The 16,554-nt window shown below is 41.3% G+C and overlaps 1 protein-coding gene across 7 annotated transcripts in view; it reads left to right on the top strand.

Annotated features, from left to right (window-relative positions):
• The window catches only part of SCYL3 (SCY1 like pseudokinase 3), a 40,024-nt gene that overhangs the window by 19,351 nt on the left and 4,119 nt on the right, over positions 1–16,554 (top strand). For all 7 annotated transcript variants that reach the window (XM_008525538.2, XM_008525539.2, XM_070591284.1 and 4 more), the window contains 6 exons: positions 513–615; positions 1,821–1,932; positions 3,875–3,952; positions 6,287–6,426; positions 7,723–7,907; positions 14,581–14,752. In XM_008525538.2, coding sequence (XP_008523760.2) covers positions 513–615; positions 1,821–1,932; positions 3,875–3,952; positions 6,287–6,426; positions 7,723–7,907; positions 14,581–14,752 — 790 coding nt within the window. The remainder of the gene's footprint in view (positions 1–512; positions 616–1,820; positions 1,933–3,874; positions 3,953–6,286; positions 6,427–7,722; positions 7,908–14,580; positions 14,753–16,554) is intronic.

Raw genomic sequence — 16,554 nt, 5'->3', positions numbered from 1 at the left:
GAAGGACCCACAACTAAAAATACACAACTATGTACCAGGGGACTCTGGGGAGAAAAAGGAAAAATAAAAAAAATAAAAATAAATAAAATAAAAAACATTTTCAAACTTTAAAAAAAAAAAGAAAGAAAATATCATTGAACATCTTAGGTAGTAAGGCTAAGTATTGTTTCATGAAACTTTTGTTTCTATTATGTATGTATTTATACATATGTATGTATACTGATAATAGTAAATAATAAATTTTTCACTCTGGGTTGCAGTCAAAAATATTTTTGAAAGCCACAGACATATATCATATCTGACATTTTTTTCTTTTTGCCCTTGTTTGATATCTTAAAATCTTTGATAAATTCTACTCACTGATAGTTTTAAAAGTCTGTAAATTAGTGTGTGGTGCTATGTAGTTAGCTTTGAGTTTAGTAAATGCAAAAATGGGAGAAAGTGCTTCAGAGAAAATTAGAAATGGCTAATAAGGCAGATCCTCTAGTTTTAATGGCCTTTACTGCTTTTAGTCTCCAGAATTCACAACTCTGCCAGAGTCACATGGACATGCCCGGGATGCCTATTCATTTGGGACATTGGTGGAAAGTTTGCTCACAATCTTAAGTGAACAGGGTGAGTTGGAGTTACTACTGCATCCACAGAATAAGTAGGAAAACCACCCGCGGCCTGTTCTGTGTGGATTCAGAGGCCCGCAGTCCGAGCATAGTAAGGAACCTCCTGCTTACCACGTCACTTGTTAGGGCAGATCTGAACAGCAGGGAGGGAAGCAGCTTTGGGTTTCTTTATTTTGCGTAGTTAAAAGAATTTTAAGTAGGAAGCACTTTGAACTTTGGCTGTCAGTACTGTGCATTATCACCTTATTAATGGTACTGATATTGATGGTCTAAAGACGCTATTATTGAGCCAGCCAATAAGTAAATGAGTGCTGTTACTGATTTATATGTAATAACCTGAAGAAGAGAATAAGATTCAAAAATTTTTGTTAATTTCTAAATCAAGCTTAACATTTCTTTATCTTTATTCTTTCAAAGTCCTATTGATTTTTTCTTCTTGAAGTAATTACTTTTTTCTTTTGTTGCCCCTTAAAGCCCAGGCTACTGAACACATTTTCTTTTTTCTCTTCTGAGTTCTCTAATGGCGTGCTCGGCAGCCTGCTTCACTCTCCTCCAACCACTCCCGGCCTTCAGTTGTCCGCCCATTAAGTACCAGTGTCCGTTGTCACATTAGGCCCTTCCTGGCCTGTGTATCACCATGCTGAAGGTCTGTGCGGTTCTAATGTAGTTTCTTCTACCAGGCTATACAGTGTCCTGAAGTCATGAGCACCAGTTAGCTGTCAGATCCAAACAGTCCCAGCCTAAACACTTGAGAATTGAACCCTAAGGCTTCCTTATGGGTAATGGATTCACTGCTCATCGCTCTGTCTAGAATGGTGGCAACTATGTACCATTCTTGGGAAAATTGAAAATATAGTCATTCAAATAACTTTCTGTGTTCTGTGGATGAGGAACCCTGGTTGAAAAGACCCTTGAACCTGCCGCTTATTAAACCTTCCCTTTATGCCTGAGTTGAGTTAAACTGACCATCAGGACATGAGAGGGCACAGAAGGGGGGCCGTGGGGAGTGGATGCATTGGCAGGACAGTTTTCTACACCTGCCACGGAGTTTGGCCTGAGGCAGCAGGAAGCTGTTTAGCAACAGCCAGGGCTTTGTTTGTTTGGGCTTTTCCAGGTTGGTTTTTGCTCTCGTCAGTCTCCAGCTATAGCGGTCCTGGAAAGAGGGAGAAGGCACTGGAAACTAACTGTCGCTCTGGATTTCAGTTTCAGCGGATGTTCTCTCCAGCTTCCAACAGACCTTGCACTCAACTTTGCTGAATCCCATTCCAAAGTGTCGGCCAGCGCTCTGCACCCTCCTGTCCCATGACTTCTTCAGGTGAGGGCACCCAGGATGCCACGCTGGCCGCCTCCCCCAACTGCCGGCCTGTTCTCTCAGACATTGCGCTCCAGTGCTGGGTGTTGGAAGACCACATATGCAGTTTCTCTTGTGTTGTGGTTGTTAATTTTTAGGGGAGATTGAGTCATGTCCACATGAGAAAATAGAGGGAGAAATTGGGTTGCCTCTCATCTTCCTATCTTTAGAGTTTTAGAAATCTTTGTCATGAAGGCTTGGGCCTGGAAATTATAGCCAGTTTCCTTAAGGCTTCTGATTGTCAAGAAGCTAAGTGCTGTCCAGTGGTTCACAGTTGTAAGTTAATTGAGAAACTTAATAAACGTGGCCTCTCCTTTCTGCTGCCATTGTATTATTGATATGAGTTTGTTATTGTGGAATGTTTTTGAGGGGGGAGGAGAAGAGCCTATTTTTCCTCAGACTGAAGATTGTTTTCTTTGTTCAGTAACGTGATGGAAGAGCAGAGACGTCGATGTAGAGGGAGGGGCACAATATAACTCTTAACACTGTCGCTACATTCAGACATGTTTTTGAACCTCTTTTCAAGGTTATGTGTCCTTCATTTTTTTATTTCCGTGACTGCAGAACTTCTGCAAAGGTTAATTCCACATTCATGACTTTTATTAGTAAAATCAGTCTTCCGTCAGTTTTCAAACTAAAAATCTTTGTGTTTGCGGTCGGAGAGCCTGAGAAAAACCAGAGTGAAGGGGGAACTAATATTACCCCTGGAGGGAGGAAGAGTTGCCTCTTGGGTTGAATTCGGGGGTTACTATTAAACAGGGCCAAGGGGATGGTTTCATCATAGGTATCAGGGTTTTGTCATTTATATTTCAAAGAAACTGTTCAAACCTTTCCCTTAAAAGACAGGAGTCTTTTAACCAAGGTATTTCCATGTCCTTTGTACGATTCATAGTAATAGTTTATTTACTTTGATATAAAGTCTCTACAAAGAATAACCATCCTTTACAGTAAATAGATTCTTTCATCACTGTGTGGGATAAGAGTTCTTTATTAAGAATTGTATTTTAAACAGAGAGGGGAGAAGAAAGCCAAAAACACACACCAGTGTTCCCTTCACAAAATCTGATTGTTACATCAGAGGAGAAAAGCCGGCCGGAGACAGAAGGAGCCAGGCCAGCATCTCCAACTGAGGCAGCTGAACCAGTTTGATTAGACTTGGTTAAGATGTTTGTGCTTTTTCTCTGCTGCTAAGCCGGAGGGAAACAGGTGTAAATATAAACTGTGGAGCCCTAGATGCTTAGCTGTGCTTACAAGGGCTGCCGGGGAAGGTGGTGCGGGCTCCTTGCCGAAGGGTCCTTCCCAGGCTGCCCTCCCGCAGGGCAGGACGCGAGCGGGCTCCCTGGGAGCTGAGCTGTCCGCAGCCTGCGTGACTCTGTGGGGCCTGCAGGAGACTGCCCACTCCGCACTCTCCCCTGCCTGGCTGAAAAAACGACCGCACAGCTTACAGCAGGAGCAATGAGAAGATTCCTGTGACTAGTACAAGAAATTCCTTTCCCCTACCCTCTCTAATAGTTTTTACTTCACCAAAGGAGACTTGAGAATCAACAACTGTTTTGTAATGGTAATACCATTTCTTTCTCCAGGATATTTCATTTAACCACATCCTATTACAGCAAAAAATTTGGATGATTATGATGATTGTTAAAACCACAAAGTTAAGTTGGCGTGAGTGTGTGTGAGCATGTATCCTCTTCACAGATCTCTTTGATATTCTTAAAATGTTAGATTCCCTTTGGGCTTGTTCCATAGTATTTGTTTCATAAGCTACTTAGTTATTGTAGAATCCTTTAAATGGCACAGGAGAATGCTTCTTTGCTGAAGATTATTGTAGTGTAGTCTGTGGTTATATTTAACATGGCTTCTCTAACCTCTTGCCCTGCATGCTTTTTTTCTTTTTGGCATTTAGGAATGATTTTCTAGAGGTTGTGAATTTCTTGAAAAGTTTAACATTGAAGAGTGAAGAGGAAAAAACTGAATTCTTCAAGTAAGTCCAGGAGGTTAGCACCTTAAAATTCAGTAACTTGGATGAGTCCATGTAATCACGTCGGGTATTCTGGAGAGGGTGGGTCAGACAGCTGGTCTCTTCACAGAGTTTATTGAACACTTCCTCTGTGGCAGGCGTTCTGCTGGGCGCTGGGATAGATGGTTCTGCTGAGGGACACAGGCACACACACTGATGATCCTTCACCAGTGATAGAGCTTGCTGGGCATCCTGAGTACACAGGATGGGCAGGAGTGGTTAGAGGCGGCATTCTAGGCAACATGAATGAATGCACGAAGCTGGGACATGGTGTGTCCTTTGTGGGGAATGACAAGCAGCTGGGTCCTGTTGGAGGGCAAATTCCAAGACAAGGATGGGTGAGAGGTGGGCACCTTGTCTGTGGTGGTGAGGAGTACTGACACTGTGAGCAGTGGACTTCAGGCATGGAAGCCATCGAAGGGTTGAAAGCAGGCTTTGAAGTGGGTACATCTCCCTGTAGACAGACCACTCTGTTGTCTAGGCGGGCACAGGCTTAACTCCTGTTGGACTTGGATCGGTTAGTAGACCATAGAGGTCAAGGCAGTAGATGTGAGGCCCCACATAAAGGCATTGTGGGAACACCAAAGAAGACACTGAGATAAGAAAGATTTAAAAGATAAAATTGGCAAGCCTTAGTGATTATCACCAAATGAATTAGAGAATGCTGGATGAGAGGACCTATTGTGCAGGAAAATCCTGAATTTGGTGTTCAATGTGTTAGTGAAGTGTCTCTGGAACTTTAGCTAGAGATGTGCATGGGTGTTGGGCCACATGGGTCTGAAACTCAGCAGAGAAGTGTACGCTGATGAGCTACAGGTAAATATTAAGGTTCCTCAGCCTGGATATGGTGACATTTTCCCAGAGAAAGTGGGGGGTATGAGAAGGACAGTGGGCCCAAATTGTAACCCTGGGCTTCCCAGCCTTGTAAGGGGACACATGGAGAGGCAGTGGCTGATGAATGAGACAAAGAAGCAATGGTTAGAGGAGATTCAGAGAGAGCCAGGAAGGCTGGTATTCCCAAAGGCGTAGAGAATTTGAGAAAGGTTGGAGGAATCAAGACATGCCTGCTCACTTAGCACTCAGGATAGCACTGGGGGCTTGTCTAGACAGCTCGTCCAGCAGCGTGAGTCAGAGCGCAGGAATTGAGAAGTGATGGAAGGTGAGAAAGTAGACATTGGGTTAAACCTGAAAAGTTCAAGGAGGAGAGAAGTTAGAATTGCTAAAGAAGAAAATGGAGTCCGGGAAGGACATTTTTAAGGATGGAAGAGATGTGAGCATGTTTATAGGCAGAGGGAATGGAGCTAGTGGAAGAGTGGAGGGAGCATTTGAAGCTCAGCTGTGTTGGGGAGACTGTCGGTCATGGTCCTGGAAGAGAAGGGGATGTTGGGACAGTGGCTAGGTGGGGTGGCTTTAAATGGGGGAGGCCCTCATCCTTGGTACCTACAAAGGAGGTAGGAATGAGTATGGATGTAACCTGTTTGTCGATAGGGGCCTAGGGGCTTGAAGGAGATGGTGCATGATGTGGCCTATTTCCTAATAAAGATTATCTGCCAAGGGTGATTGTATAGTGGGATATTATTACTACTACTATCTGATATCCACATATGCCTTAACAAAATGTTTTTACATATGTTGTTGTAATAAGTTTAGTAACAAAAGCCTGTATTTTGTTTACTATGGAAACTTTCGATAATCTCATATCCTACATCTTTTAAATGTGAAGAAAGTACTTTTTCTTTTTGAGGAAGATTAGTCCTGAGCTAACATCTGGCGCCAATCCTTGTTTTGCTGAGGAAGATTGGCCCTAAGCTAACGTCTGTGCCCATCTTCCTCTGTTTTTATATGTGGGACCCCTGCCACAGTATGGCTTGATAAGTGGTGCGTAGGTCCATGCCCGGGATCCGAACTGGTGAATCCCAGGCCGCTGAAGTGGAGCACACGAACCTTACCACTGCGCCACCAGAAAGCCCCATGAAGAAAGCACCTTTTATTGACTAGAAAGCCTCTGGCCTATTAAAGGAAAAGGGAGGACAGTTCTTCTATTAATAAGGGGCAATTTGTTGAAATAGTTTCTGGCTTGGATTGGAGATTGTCTGTGTGCTGACTAGCTGGCCTTGCCCCACGCCTTCTGCATTTTTCTCAAGTACCTGGGGACTGACCTGTCCACCTTCCCTAGCTACATTTCAGAATGTATCAGTTTGATGGAAGTGGGAGAGAGGCCAGATGTGTCTAAACTGCTCGAATACATTGATAACAGTGTCATGACCAGTTTCCCAGGCTCCCCTTCTTTGCTTCTAGATTTCTGCTGGACAGGGTCCGCTGCTTGTCAGAGGAGTTAATAGCTTCACGGCTGGTGCCTCTCCTGCTCAATCAGTTGGTGTTTGCAGAGCCAGTAGCTGTGAAGAGTTTTCTTCCTCATCTGCTTGGCCCCAAAAGAGGTGAGTTTTTTTCAAAGCATTATTGTTAATTAAGGAGTTTGGGGATTGTTAGTCCATGTTTGAGCAGAATGAGATTACTGCATGGTGTAGTTAATGTATGGTTCCAAAAGTGGAGAACAACTATTGGCCCCTGATATGATCACTTTGGCTCATATCTGGGTACCAAAGCCCGCAGGATAAATATGGGCCGTCTTCCCAGAGAGTCAGGTTTACAAACACACACACACACACACACACACACACAGGACTAGAATATGAAATACACATGAAGCTGTAAGACAAGGCATATATCTTCAAAGGACTTCTGCACTTGCAATGCAGGCAGATGCATTCCTGACTTCCCGGGAGCAGGCCTTTTATTTTCTGTTTTCAGTGGGAAGATTGAAAAGCACTGAGAGCGCTTTGATTCTTGAGCTTCAGTTTTTTTCTCAGTGAAATGAGGTTATTTCTTTGAAACTTTATGACTTTATAAGCACTATAGATGGTACCACACGTCAGATTAGATGTGTTAGCATTAATATAATTCTATAGAATTTTGAGCTGGGTAGACTCCTGCTTTCAGAATTTTTTTTAAGAGATCTCAATTCAACAAAGCAGCATTACAGGTAACTATGTTACAACATAGAATTTCCTTATATCTCTACTTTGTCATCCCCTTTAGCCATGAGTGTTTTCTTTATAGCTTTTCTATCCTGTTCCTCAGGAGACCTGAGATGAGGGTGTACTTCTGAGTCACCTGGGGAGCTTTCTGAAAATTTGCCTGCGTGCCTGATCCACTAGTTCGGGACAGAGCGAGGGCATGGAGATAGAGAGATATATATGTTGTTTTTTTTTAAAGGTCCCCAAATGATTCTGATGCATGTCTGTGTTTGAGAACCACTACCACAATGACTAGGAAGAGAGCGCCATGCAGCCCAAGTCGCATTGTAGCATTTGACACCTCTTGGTTTTGCAGAAAAAATTACAACAGTATCAATCTAATCTAGTATATGAAATTCCTCACTGATTAAAACATTCTATACATTTAGTATAGAAAGTTATTGATTCAGGATTCCATTAAAATATAAGCTTTCTTTGAGGTATTTTAAGTATGATCGAGTGTTTCAAAAACAATACTACACTTGAGATGCCTTGAGTAATTTTGGGTCAAGAAAAGAGCTTTCCTTTGGGCATACGAAGTTAGAAGAATACTCAGAATGCGTGTGAAGTTCTGGGCTCAGTTCTGAATTGTGTTTACTGCTCCTTTCACTGAAGTGACGACCTTTTTCTCCTCTGTAACCACCTCTGATGGGGTAGACCATGCACAGGGAGAGAACCCTTGCCTGCTCTCGCCAGCCCTGTTCCAGTCGCGGGTGATCCCCGTGCTGCTCCAGCTGTTTGAGGTACACGAGGAGCACGTGCGGATGGTGCTGCTGTCTCACCTCGAGGCCTATGTGGAGCACTTCACTCAGGAGCAGCTGAGGAAAGTCATCTTGCCACAGGTCAGAGACAGTCGGCGGGCAGGTGGTCACAGAGCCGTCCAGAGAAAGGCGAGGAGAGAGTAGGCAAAGCGGGTACCAGTGTTGGGGGGCTGAGAGGAGGAAGAGGGCTATGGAGGATCAAGGTAATAGCTTAGAAGACCTCGAGGCAGCAGTTCGGTTTAACAGCCGACAGGAATACAAAGAGCTGAGATTCAAATTGCCTGTCCATCCCATTCACACAGGCCAATCAATTAAACTAACACATTTGGTCTTAACCTGAAAAAAATTAGTCTGTTTGCTAATTCTTTGGGGAGAACGAGCAAGAATCATTTGTGGAATGCTTTGTGAGCATAAGCTGTAAGTATCTGTAATTAAATTACTATAAGACAGTTAAATTTTAGCTGAGAGGAACATGAGATTATTCATATCAGTGATTTTCAGCTTGTTTATCAGCCCCCAGGGACCCTTGTTATGATTCGCCCACTCAAGGGCTCCAGGTTTGTATTGGTTTCCTGTGACTAATATAACAAATTACCACAGACTGTGTGACTGAAAACAGTAGGAATCAATGCTCTCACGGTTCTGGAGGCTGGAAGTCTGAAATCAGGGTGTCAGCAGGACCGTGCTCCCTCTGAAGGCTCTAGGGGAAAATCCTTCCTTGCCTTCTTCCTGGCTTCTCGTAGTTCTTGTGTCTTCTGTCTTCCTGTGGCCTTTTAATAAGGACAACGGTTATTGGATTTAGGGTCCACTCTAACCCAGTCTGACCTCATTTTAAGGTCACATTCTGGGTGGACATGAATTTTGGGGAGACACTATTCAACTCAGTACAAGGTTTTAAAACATTTTGTCAGCCACGTGGTTTCTTTCAAATAATCTGTTTACCTTTGAGATTAATGTATTTGAAAATTGTTTGTAAGGCCTGGTTTCATGGCAGGTCTTGTGCTTAGGTATGGGGGCTGTAGAGGTACGTAACACACTCCCTGCTTTCAAGGAGCTAGTAGGTAGGAAAGATTGATGTTTGTCATCTGTTCCTGCATAGTAAACCATCCCAAAACTCAGTGCCTTCAAACAACAATCTGATGTTATCATCACGATTCTTTGGACTGCCTGGGTTCAGCTTGGGGTTCTATGGCTCCACGTGGTGTCGGCTGAGGCAGCAGTCATCTGGGGCCCCATCGGGGCTGACACATGCAAAACAGCTGCTTGGCACCTTGGAGGGAACGGCTGAAAGGCTGTGCTTAGCTGGGACATTGGGACAGCTGGGCCTCTCTCTCCACGAAGTCTCAGAATGTCTCAGGGCCTCTGTCCCCCTGCGTGACATCTCCACATGATTTCTCTAGCAGGGTGGGTGGACTTCTTAAGTAGCTGCCCAGGGCTACCAGAAGTGCCAAAGCAGCCTTCTTAAGGCTTCGGTTGGGAACTGACAGTGTCACATCTGTCAGTTCTCTTGCTTAAAGTGAGTCACAAGTCAGCTCAGGTTCACTGTGGGATGGGTTTGCACAAGAGCATGGATAAGAGGGGCTTAGCTCATGGGCTGGCTTTAGAGGTCAGCTACCACAGTGTCGCACTTTGTGTTCACATGTGCAACAGTAACTGTTACCCTGTGTATAGTTTGTGTCTGAATATTTAGAACAACGAAGCACTCTCTGAATAGAAGTGCCATCCTAGGTCTCAGAATTGGCACTGAGCTGAGGTCAAAGAATGAGTAGATATTGAGCATGTGAAAGATGCTGAAAGCTCTCACTGGAGTTATTTCCCCTGTAGGGGAGTAACTTGGCCAGTTTATGTGCTGAAAAGTGCACTGGGGTAAGAGCTTGGAAGATGGACTGTAGAAAGGGAGGTCGGGTAGGAAGCTGTCGGGACAGTCTAGCTAAGAGATGGCAAAGACTGGGGAGAATTTGGTGGCAGTGGTTACGGGAGGGACACATACAGGGTAGAAGGGGTCGGACTCAGTTTCTTCCTAGATAGCAGAGGTTTGAGGATGCCTTGGATTCTTGGCTTGGACGGTTTGTTAGGATTACCATTTTCAGTTGTTAGAATTCTAATCACATACAAGTAAACATCCTTTAGTTTACTTGTACAACTTTGTTTTGAGAAAGTGCCTGATCCATTAGCATTAGACCTGATAATTCTCTTATTGATCTTGTTGGAAACCTTGAGCTTGGATAAATGAGGAAACTGGACCAGAACAATGAAGTGATTAATTGGTCAAGTCATACTGAGCAGTCCTAGCAGAGCCTGGACCAGAACCCAGGTTCTTGATGCCTGTGGTACTCTGCTGGCTCTGCCAGGCAGCCCTTTATCCTGGCCTTGCATCTGGCTGGTGCAGGTGCTTTGCACGCCATCTTCCTTAGGGACGTCTTTGCTAATTCAGAGCAAATTTCTCCTGATACCTGCATGTGACTGTTTTAGTTAAGGTTCTTTGGTTGCAAGTAACTGGAACCCACTTAAATGAGCTAAAGCAAAAAAAGAGACTTTAATAAAAGGGTTTCAGACTTCCTTACAGGGAAATCAAGGGCAGCTGAGACTCAGCCATGTGGTCTTCATTCCTTTCTTTTCTCTTTGCATGTTTCCATTTTGACTCTCTGAAGACCAGCTTTCACGTGGCCAAACATGGTTGTCCCATAGCTTCCAAGTTTACTGTCCTCAATTTAAGCAAAACACAGAAATAACCAGCTTCTCTAAATTCCAGTTTTTATTACTGGGAAACAGATCATAATTGGCTCAGTGTGGGAGAGGTGTTATATGCATCAGATGTAAAGAAAGTTTTCAAGGTCCTATCCTTGTGGGTGTGTAAAGTGAGAAGAGGGCCCAGGACTGGGAAAGTAACTGTTTGTGACCTAGATGAGTGGTTCTAAGTGTGCTCTGCACAACACTGCCATCCATGAACTGTTTGTTACGCTTCTGCCATGAGGTGGGTACAGATACGGAGAATTAGCATTTAAAACCTTTTTGGCCCTGAGCTAACATCTATTGCCAATCTTCCTCTATTTTATGTGGGACGCTGCCATAGCACAGCTTGACAGGCAGTGCTAGGTCCGTGCCGGGATCCAAACCTGTGAACCCTGGGCTGCTGAAGCGGAGTGTGTGAATGTAACCACTATGCCACTGGACCATCTCTTTAAACCTCTTTTTTTATTGAGGTATAATCGACATATAACCTTACGTTAGTTTCAGTGTACAACATAATGATTTGATATTTGTATATGTTGCAAAATGATCACCACAGTAAGGCTAGTTAACATCTGTCACCCATACATAGTTATAAAATTTCCTTTTCTTGTAATTAGAACTTTTCAGATTTACTTTCTTAGTAACTTTGAAATACACAGTACAGTCTTATTAACGAGTCACCATGCTGTACATACGTCCCCAGGACTGACTGATTTTATAACAGGAAGTTTATCCTCTTGATCCCCTTCACCCATTCCAATCACCCCCAAACCCACTGCTTCTGGCAACCACCAGTCTTTTCTCTGTATCTATCTATGAGCTTGTTTTTGGGGGTTGTTGTTTTTTTACAGTCCACATATAAGTGAGATCATACAGTATTTGTCTTTCTCTGTCTGACTTATTTCACTTAGCCTAATGCCCTCAGGATCCGTCCATGTTGTTGCGAATGGGAAGATTTCATTTCTTTTTTATGGCTGAATAATAATATCCATTGATATATACACCACATCATCTTTATCTGTTCATCCATCAATGGACACTTAGGTTGTTTCCACATCTAATGATGCTTCCAGCTTTGTTCTTTTTTCTCAAGATTGCTTTGGCTATTCAGGGTCTTTTGTGCTTCCATCCAAATTTTAGGATTGTTTGTTCTTTTTCTGTGAAAAATGCCATCAGAATTTTGATGGGGGTTGCATTAGATCTGTAGATTGTTTTGAGTAGTATGGACATTTTAACAATATTAATTCTTCCAATCCATTAGCATGAAATATCTTCCCATTAGTGTCATCTTCAGTTTCTTTGATCAGTGTCTTATAGTTATCAGTGTACAGGTTTTTAACTTCCTTTGTTAAGTTTATTCCTAGGTATTTGATTTTTGATGCAATTGTAAAATGGATTGTTTTCTTAATTTCTCTTTCTGATATTTTATTATTAGGGTATACAAATGCAACAGATTTTTGTATATCAGTTTTGTGTCCTGCAACATTACTGAATTTATTAGTTCTAACAGTTTTTTGGTGGAGTCTTTAGGGTTTTCTATATGTAATGTTATGTCATCTGCACATAGTGAGTTTTACTTCTTCCTTTCTGATTTGGATGCCTTTTATTTCTTGCCAAATTGCTCTGGCTAGGACTTTCAATACTATGTTTAATAAATGTGGTGAGAGTAAGCATCCTTGTATTGTTCCTTATCTTAGAGGAAAAGCTTTTAGCTTTTCACCATTGAGTATGATGTTAGCTGTGGCTTGTCACTTAATGACCTTTATTATGTTGAGGTACGTTCCCTCTATACCCACTCCTTTGAGAGTTTTTATCATAAATGGATATTGAATTTTGTCAAATGCTTTTTCTGCATTTATTGAAATGATCATTTGGTTTTTATCTTTCATTTTGCTAATGTAGTATATCATGTTGATTGATTTGAGGATATTGAACCATCCCTGCATCCCTGGAATAAATGCCACTTGATCATAGTATATGATCCTTTAATGTATTGTTCAATTCTGTTTGCTAATATCTTGTTGAGGATTTTTGTATCTATGTTCATCAGCGATATTGACATATAATTTTCTTGTGTCATCCTGTCTGGTTTTGGTATCAGGGTGATGTTAGCCTCATGAAATAAGTTTCTGCTTCTTCTGGAATAGTTTGAGAAGATTGGTATTAATTCTTCTTCAAATGTTTGGTAGAATTCACCAGTGAAGGCATCTGGTCCTTGTCTTTTCTTCATTGAGAAGTCTTTGATTACTGAGTCAGTCTCCTTACTAGTAATTGGTCTGTTCAGATTTTCTGTTTCTTCACGATTCATTCTTGGTATGTTGTACGTTTCTAGGAATTTAACCATTTCTTCTATGTTGTCCAATTTATTAGTGTATAATTGTTCATAGTGGTCTCTTAGGACCCTTTGTATTTCTGTGGTATCAGTTGTAATGTCTTCTTTCATTTCTGATTTTATTTGAGTTCTCCCTCCTTTTTTATCGGTGGGTCTAGCTAAAGGCTTATCAATTTTGTTTCTTTTTCCAAAGAACCAATTCTTAGTTTGATTTTTTCCTATTGTCTTTTTGGTCTCTGTTTCATTTATTTCTGCTCCGATCTTTATTTCCTTCCTTCTAGTACCTTTGGGAGTTCATTGTTCTTTTTCTTGTTTCTTGAGGTGTAAAGTTAGTTTATTTGAGATTTTACTTGTTTCTTGAGGTATAGGTAAGCATTTATCGCTATGAACTTCCCTTATAAAACCGCTTTTGCTATATCCCATAAGTTTTGGTATATTTCCATTTTCATTTGTCTCAAGGTATTTTTTGCTTTCTCCTTTATTTCTTTGACTCATTGGTTGTTCAGTAACATATTGTTTAATCTCCACATATTTGTGAATTTTCCAGTTTTCTTCTTGTAATTCATTCTAGTTTCATACCATTGTGGTTGGAAAAGATGCTTGATATGATTTCAGTTTTCTTAAATTTATTAAGACTTGTTCTTTGGCCTAACATATCATGTATCCTAGAGAATGTCTGATATAGGCTTGAGAAAAATGTGTATTCTATTGCTTTTGGATTGAATGTTCTGTATACATCTGTGAAGTCCATCTGGACTAATTTTCCTTATTGATTTCTGTCTGGATGATCTATCCATTGATGAAATGAGATAGTAAAGTCTGCTGCTATTATTGTAATGCTTTCTATTTTACCCTTTGGGTTTGTTAATATTTATTATTTAGGTGCTCCTATGTGGGGGGCATAAATATTTATAAATGCTATGTTCTCTTGTTGGATTGACCCTTTTATCATTATGTAATACTCTTCCATATTACGTCTTTGTTTTAAAGTCTATTTGTCTGATATAAGTATAGCTGCCTCAGCTTTCTTTTGGTTTCCATTTGTATGGAATATCTTCTTCCATCCCTTCACTTTCAGTCTGTGTGTCCTTACACCTGAAGTGAGTCTTCTGTCAGCAGCATATAGATGACTCTTGGTTTTTTATCCATTCAGCCACTCTATGTCTTTTGATTGGAGTATTTAGATTCTCCAAGAATTGGAGAATCAGCTACAGCCATAACACCCTGAACACACTCATCTTGTCTGATCTCAGAAACTTAGCAGGGTCAGACCTGGTTAGTACTCAGAAGTGAGACAGCCTGGGAATACCAGGTGCTATAGGCTTAAAAGGGCTGAACTCTTGGGAGGATTTTGCGGCCTTGGGTCAGAGGTGGTAGCTGACAGGCATCATGGACAAATCTAAAACCTTTCATAAAAATTTGAGTAATTTTATGATATTTCCAATATATTTATCTATTTAATTTTGATTTTATTGTATTTTTTTAAAAAAGTATCAGTCTGTGATGGACTGGGAAGGAAAAATATTGGTCGTTGACCACAGATAGCTTGAGGGCTACTGACCTAGAACATGTATCTAAGATATGAAGTTCATCTGAACAGAGTCTGATTGCAGCCCAACTGCTTGTTTACAGGGGGAGAAAAAGACAGGCCATGTTGTTGTCTACACTTATTACCCGATTTGCTCCTAGGTATTACTGGGCCTGCGTGATACCAGTGATTCCATTGTGGCAATTACTCTTCACAGCCTAGCAGTGCTGGTCTCTCTGCTTGGACCAGAAGTGGTTGTGGGAGGAGAAAGAACCAAGATCTTCAAACGCACTGCCCCAAGTTTTACTAAAACTGTTGACCTTTCTCCAGAAGGTAAGAATGATCAAAACATCTAGCTTCTTATTTTAATTGTTGTTGTTTTAACTTATAATCTAATATTAACATTATACAAGTAATGCAGTGGGTTGTATTCAGTCAAATGATACAGAGAATTATAAGGAAAAAGTTAGTTTCCCTCTCCTAGCTCCTTCTAGGGGGGTATAAGATAACCAACTTTTAACAGTTTAGTGGGAATCTTTTCATCCTTTTTTTGTTTTTTTTTGAGGAAGATTAGCCCTGAGCTAACATCTGCCACCAATCCTCCTCTTTTTGCTGAGGAAGACTGGCCCTGAGCTAACAACCGTGCCCATCTTCCTCTACTTTATATGTGGGATGCCTGCCACAGCATGTCTTGACAAGCAGTGCGTAGGTCCGCACCCAGAATCCGAACTGGTGAACCCCGGGCTGCCAAAGCAGAACGTGCGAACTTAACTGCTGCACCACCAGGCCAGCTCCCTTTCATCCCTTTTTTAAGCTCACAAAAAAGACACGTAGATATGTTTACACACACACATATATATAGGATTTAAGAAAAAACAATGAGAAAATACTATGCATAATTCTATAACTTGATTTTTTCGCGTAGCAGCTTATCAGGGACTGGTCTCCAGGTCACTACATAGAAATCTAGCTCACTTTTTTTTTTTTTGACACCTGCCTAATATTTCACTGAATATAACTCATTCAGTTATTTTCCTATTAATGGATACTGCATCCAGGACCTGGATTTTTAACCACTACAGTGCTGCAGTAGATAGCCTTATACATGTATCTTTATGTATTTTGACTTTTATTGCTATAGGATAAAGTCCCAGATGTCAATTTACTGGGTCAAATAATGTATTTTAAATTTTAATAGATATTGTCAGTTTCCGAAAAGTTTGTAGCACTTCTTAACAACACAATGTTTTTAAGTTCTTTTGATTTTGTTGGCCCGTTAGGTGAAAAACTGTTGATTTTTAGGTACTTAAATCCTTATTTCTCATATGTTCCCATTGGATGTTATATGGGAGATAGCAATAATTTCTGGTCTTTATAAGCTATAAAAGTCAAGAGTAAGAATTTTGTATCAACAGGGTCATTATTTCTTTACTCCTTCGTGTAAACCCTGAATAGGTTGATGACCTTGTCATCAAACTCTGGATCTCTAATTCAGTTCTCATGGATAGTGAATAGATAGCATGGAAACAGTTATTAGTAGAAAGACCTATCAGGTAGACTTTTCTCTGATTTTCATGCCAAGAGAATTTTTAAAGCAACACTGGCTTCCTGAAGTTTTAAAGAGTTCAGCTTTTGGTGCTACTGAGATCAGTGTCACTGTGTCTCCCAGGAGCTCGAGGAGGGTAATGTAGGAGCTGCTGCCTCCGCTTCAGCCATGAAATGTACATACCAGATTGAGTGCGTTCTGTGTGTTACCAATTTTCCTTTCAGCAAATGAGAGTATTTATATTTCATACCAGAGGAATTTGCAGCGGGGGTGGGCGGGGGCGGCAGGAGTATGCATAGTTGTGAGATAAGGCTTAGGTGTCAGTCTTTGGGGGCAGCTTTGCATGGCGAATTAGCAAAAGTCCACACTCCTAACATCTGTTTTATTTATTGGATGGAGTTTAGAATTCTAATTCAATGTTTTATATACTGTCCACCTGAATTACTCTGTAATCCTAATAAGAAACCAAAAGGCACCAAAGCAGCAGTAGCAGATGAATTTTTGTTAAAATAGATTTTCCTGAAGGCTTTATGAAAAGACAGGTCAGAGGTCTCATCCCACTGACTTGCCAAGTTAAGGCTCTTCATCC

This window comes from Equus przewalskii, chromosome 23 (genome assembly GCF_037783145.1).
Source record: "Equus przewalskii isolate Varuska chromosome 23, EquPr2, whole genome shotgun sequence".
Lineage (NCBI taxonomy): Eukaryota > Metazoa > Chordata > Mammalia > Perissodactyla > Equidae > Equus > Equus przewalskii.
This window is presented reverse-complemented; position numbering and strand designations above follow the sequence as displayed.